Genomic DNA, 4,972 nt, shown 5'->3' with positions numbered 1-4,972 from the left:
AGCGCCGCGTCCAGCAGCAGCACCAGTGGGTTGAGACGCGCGCGGCGGGCCTTGCGCGGAGAGCCCGCCTTCCGCAGCACCGAGCGCATCTCCTGGGCGACAGGGTGGGGGGCTTCAGTGACTTCCAAAGATTGGGAAGGAAATGCTCAAAACCAAAGTCAGGGTTCTCTCTGAGTGCTGTGATTTGGGCCTCTTTTTAAAAAAATATTTTTTAATTGATTTCAGAGAGGAAGGGAGAGGGAGAGAGATAGAAACATCAATGATGAGAATCATCCATCAGCTGCCTCCTGCACGCCCCGGCCGGGCAAGTGCCCTGACGGGCATTGAACCTCCTAGTTCCTAAGTTGATGCTCAACTACTGAGCCACGCGGGCCTGACTGATTTTGGCCTCTTTAGTCTTATCTATTTCCTTAAGTTTCAATGGTGTTTGGGTATTCCTTTCTAGTGGAAATATTCATTTAAAATATAAATCTGTATAACAACATATTAGTGCACTAATCTGTGACTTTATGATTCAAATGACAAGTCTTTTAATTTTCAGTTTTAGGGACTTTAAGAATCAGAAATTAGCCCTGGCCCACATGGTTCAGTTGGTTGGAGCAGCCATCCAATACACCGCAGGTTTGATTCCTGGTCAGGGCACATATCCAGGTTGTGGGTTTGATCCCCCATGGGGGCACTTATGGGAGGCAGCCTACCAATGTTTCTCTCTCACGTTAATGTTTTCTCTCTCTCTCTCCTTTCCTCCCTCCCTTTCTCTCTCTAAAATCAATTAAAAACAAACAAACAATAACTATGCCCCTGAAACCTGTATAATTTTGTTAACCTGTGTCACTCCAATACATTTAATAAAAAGGGGAAAAATCAGTAATGAACAGGGTCTGTGTTACTTTTTAAGTCTAAAATCCCATTCTTCAAACCTTCGATGCTCTAAGATTCTGGAATTGTGATTGTGATTCCAGGGTTGAATTATTGAATTCTGTGAGTCTTCAAGTTTCTCTGTGGCCAGGATTTTGTGATTCTACAATGAGGCAACTGGGCCATTTTACGTTCATGATGTCAAGATCCTAAGCCTCAACAGTTCTTGGCTCCACCCTCAGGAGGACCGGGGAGAAGGCATTTCGAGGTGCCCCCACTTCTTGGGGAATTGTTCCCCTCCATCTCTCCACACTGAGCGATCAGGACTGTTTTACATGACCACACCCCCCATCCCAGCCAAGATGCAAAGACTAGACAACATCAGCAGGAGGTCATCCCCTGGCCAAATAATAGCAGTAATAGCAGTTAACAGTCAAGTGCCAGGCACTATTCTAAGCAATATGTTAATATATTTTATCCTCATAGCAACTCTACGATTATTCTCATCCCCATTTTACAGAAGAGAAGACAAGCCCAGAGAGGCTACGTGTCTTGCCTAAGGTTGCACAGCGGTTAGTGCTGTGGAGCTGGTATTTGACACTTAACCACAACAGCCACAGCCTCAGAAACCAGAGACTTGCTCTTGGAAATCTGAATGGAAGAAGGTCCCAGTAGAGTTAAGAGGACTCCATGGGCTTGAACTAAGAAGTCATTTTGAGTCAGGGCTGGCCGGGCCATTTCTAGCCATGGGCTTGTTGAGGTATAAGAGGACAGAAGGCAGACACAAGAGCCTGTGTGGCAACCAGGGAGTTAATAAAGTGCCTTGCTTCAGACAGGCTTTTCAAGTCCCAGAATAAAACCTCTGTCTGCCAAGACACAGTCATTTCCAGGTTAGAAGACTCCACAATTCCTAGCCCTGGCCAGGTAGAGTGCCATCCCGATATGCCATGGTTTCAGGTTCAATCGATGGTCAGGGAACATATCAGAATCAACCAAGGCCCTAGCCGGTTTGGCTCAGTGGGTAGAGCGTCGGCCTGTGGACTGAAGGTTCCCTGGTTCCATTTCTGTCAAGGGCACATGCCTGGGTTGCAGGCTCGATCCCCAGTAGGGTGCGTGCAGGAGGAAGCCTATCAATGGTCCTCTCTCATCATTGATGTTTCTATTTCTCTCTCCCTTTCCCTTCCTCTCTGAAATCAATAAAAATATCTTAAAAACAAATAAACAAACAGACTTGACAGGCTTCTTAAAAAAAAAAAGAATCAACCAAGGAATGCATAAATAGGTGGAACAACAAATCAATGTTTCTCTCTAAAATCAATTAAAAAAAAACCCCATAAACAAAACTCCAGGATTCCTGAAAGGATGCCCTGGTATGGGCGGGGTGTATTGGAGAGGAACAGGGCAAGTCTGGGTGGCCAAGATGTTTGGTTGTTGCTCCATATGTGTTCTTCCTTTCTTTTGAACATGGGCACAGTAGATTAAAAACTACATTTCCCAGCCTCCCTTGTAGCTGGGTTCCTAGCCAATGGGATGCAGCAGACGTGATGGGCACAATTCCCAAGTTCTGTTCTAAATGGGAAGGGGCACCTCCCAGGTGCTAATATACCTCACTTTCCTCCAAATTACTCACCATGCTCTGCAGCTGCTCTGGTGGGCTGCTCTGGGGCGGGGCCGGGGGTGGTATGGGAGCTGGTGGGGCAGGAGCCGGGGGTCCTGCCCTGGCCTCAGGTCCCTCAGAGATGGAGGACAGCTCGGGCTCAGGCCCCCCGGGCCCACTATGACGATGGAAGAGGCGGCTGATGATCTGCTGGTACTGCTTCTTGTGGGTGGGGGGCAGGGCTACAGCAGGGCTCTGTTCCATGGAACCCCTTCGTTTGAGGGGACGAGGAATCTCCGCCAGCACCCGTGCCACCTCCTCCAGCTCGGGCACCGACTGTGCCTCGGGTGGCAACGCTGGCTGCAGCCGCGTGGGGCTGAGGGGCCGAGTGACAGGGCCTTCATCTGCGTCGCCAGCCTCCAGCACTGGTGCCAGCAGCCCCTCCAGCTCTGGTTCAGGCTCCAGCTCAGCAGGGGCTTTGGGGGCGCCTAGAAGGAACAGAGGCAAATCAGAGGGGTTCTCAGGAGACCCCCAAGACTCCCTCCCCACAACCTCCAAACCCTGCAAGCAGCACCTGATTTGCTGTGTGGCCTCAGGGCAGTTCCTTGATCTCTGGGCTACCTGTTCCCTGGGCTGTCATGCCATTTCCCCTTTATCAAGCACTTAGCACGTAGCTGGTGCTGTACATGCCTGTCTTGCTGAACTCTCACCTCACCATCCTGTGAGGTAGACATGTCTATCACCTCCTTATTACAGAAGGGAAACTCAGTCTCAGAGACAGCAAATCAGTTGCCCAGTGACAAAAAAAATTGGGTTGCGACCTCAGTTCTGACTCTGTACTCCTACCATCACGATAGACGTGAAGTTCTAAGCATCTAAGTATTTCTTCTCCTAGCATGTCAGGGCAAAACTCCTGCTGGGACTAGAATCCTGGCCTTGCTGGTCTCTTCTGACTGCCTTATTCCTCTCTATCAGAGCTTTAAAAGCAGGCAGAAACAATAATGATCACTTTATACACATTATTATTATACACTGAATTCCCAACAGAACTTGTGCAACGGATATTATTAATCCCCCTTCACAGCTGAGAAAATAGAAGCTCAGATAGGTTAACTGATTTATCCTGCATCTCACAGCATCCGCGGTGGAGAGAGGCTCAGAACCCAATCTACTCAACTCCAGGCCCTGCACTGGTCTCACACCAGAAAACAGTAATAATGATTATAACGAATATGATAGCTATAAGATTACTACACATCAGGCCCTAGTTTAAGGACTTTATATAAGACAGGTTCTGTCATCACCTTTTACGCTCAAGGAAATCGAGGTTCAGAGAGGTGAAGTGACTTGCTCAGGTCACTCGACATGGAGCCAGGCTGTCTGACTCCAGAGTCCATGCTTAACCATCCTGCTGTCTGTCCCTACCCCCCTCCCCGCTCCCCCAATTCCCACGCTTATCTGGCCTTGCTCTGCAGGGACAGGCTCTGAAAACAGGTGTTGGGCCCCGATGGCTCCCTCTGCTGGTCGGGTCCCCAGCCATTGGCCCTCCCTTCACCAAGCCCTCTGGAATCCCCATTGCTGACTCACCTTCACTCCACGTCTGTTGGGGGAACTGGGGCACTGGGGCAGGGGGTTGAAGCTGGAGCTGAGGCTGGGATGGTGGTTGTGACTGGGGCTGTGGGGGCACCTGGGACTGTGGTTGGGGCTGGGGCTGGGGCTGTAGCTGGGGCTGGGGAGGTGCTTGGGGCTGGGGGGGCAGCTTGGGCGGAGGAGCTCGGGAGAAGATGGGGGAGCCAGGGAACATGGCTCTGCTGGCCCCATGCTCCCAGAAGGCGTTCTGCAGCTTAAAGATCATGCTGAGGGGGATGGGGCGCTGGCGGGGGGCGCCCCGAGGCTGGGGGTTGGAAGGAGGCATGGGGATGCGGCTGACAGGCTGCCAGCTTCGCGGCAAAGTGCCTGATGGCCCCGGGGAGCCCAGCGATCGGCGGTAGCTGCCCACGTCAGAACGCCTGTCATTGGCCAGAGGGGAGACCTTGTAATTGCGGGGCAAGGTGGCGCTGGTGAGGTTGTCCTGGGGAGAAAGGGGGGAGGAGGGAAGGGAGAGGGGCTCAGGCGGGAGGAAGATAAGGGAAGGGGGGGGCAGCAAACGATGAGAAGGGAGAGAAGGAGGTGAGGGAAGCCGGAGAAAGTGAGGGGAAGAGGACAGGGAAGGACTGGAAATCCACGATAAAGAAGGAGGCGCTTGAGGGAAGGGCACAGAAAATGGGGGCGCGGCCTGGAGGGGGAGACTAGCCCTGACCCCGCTCCCGGCCCTTGCCCGACAGCCCCCTCCCCAAGCTGCTCCAGCCCCTCACCTTGCCGGTGGCCCCCAGCCCGTCCAGGCTGCTCTCTCTCCAGGGTAACAGCTGCAGGCCCGGGGAGGAGGGCCTCCCGAAGGCGTCCAGGCCTGCGAGGGGGGAGTCATTAGGATCTGGGGGCCGCCTCTCCGGCTGCCCCCCCCCCACCCCGCCCCCCGCT

General features: G+C 52.7%; 1 protein-coding gene across 1 annotated transcript in view; it reads right to left on the bottom strand.

Moving 5' to 3' along the window:
* PPP1R13L (protein phosphatase 1, regulatory subunit 13 like) overlaps positions 1–4,972 on the bottom strand; it is a gene marked incomplete at its 5' end in the record, with an annotated part of 10,570 nt that overhangs the window by 3,859 nt on the left and 1,739 nt on the right. The window contains 4 exons of the mRNA XM_014537373.1: positions 6–92; positions 2,489–2,943; positions 4,043–4,526; positions 4,810–4,970. Coding sequence (XP_014392859.1) covers positions 6–92; positions 2,489–2,943; positions 4,043–4,526; positions 4,810–4,970 — 1,187 coding nt within the window. The remainder of the gene's footprint in view (positions 1–5; positions 93–2,488; positions 2,944–4,042; positions 4,527–4,809; positions 4,971–4,972) is intronic.

The sequence above is a fragment of the Myotis brandtii genome, unplaced genomic scaffold (assembly GCF_000412655.1).
Source record: "Myotis brandtii unplaced genomic scaffold, ASM41265v1 scaffold1774, whole genome shotgun sequence".
NCBI lineage: Eukaryota > Metazoa > Chordata > Mammalia > Chiroptera > Vespertilionidae > Myotis > Myotis brandtii.
The sequence above is the reverse complement of the archived record's forward strand: the minus strand, read 5'-3'. Positions and strand labels throughout refer to the sequence as shown.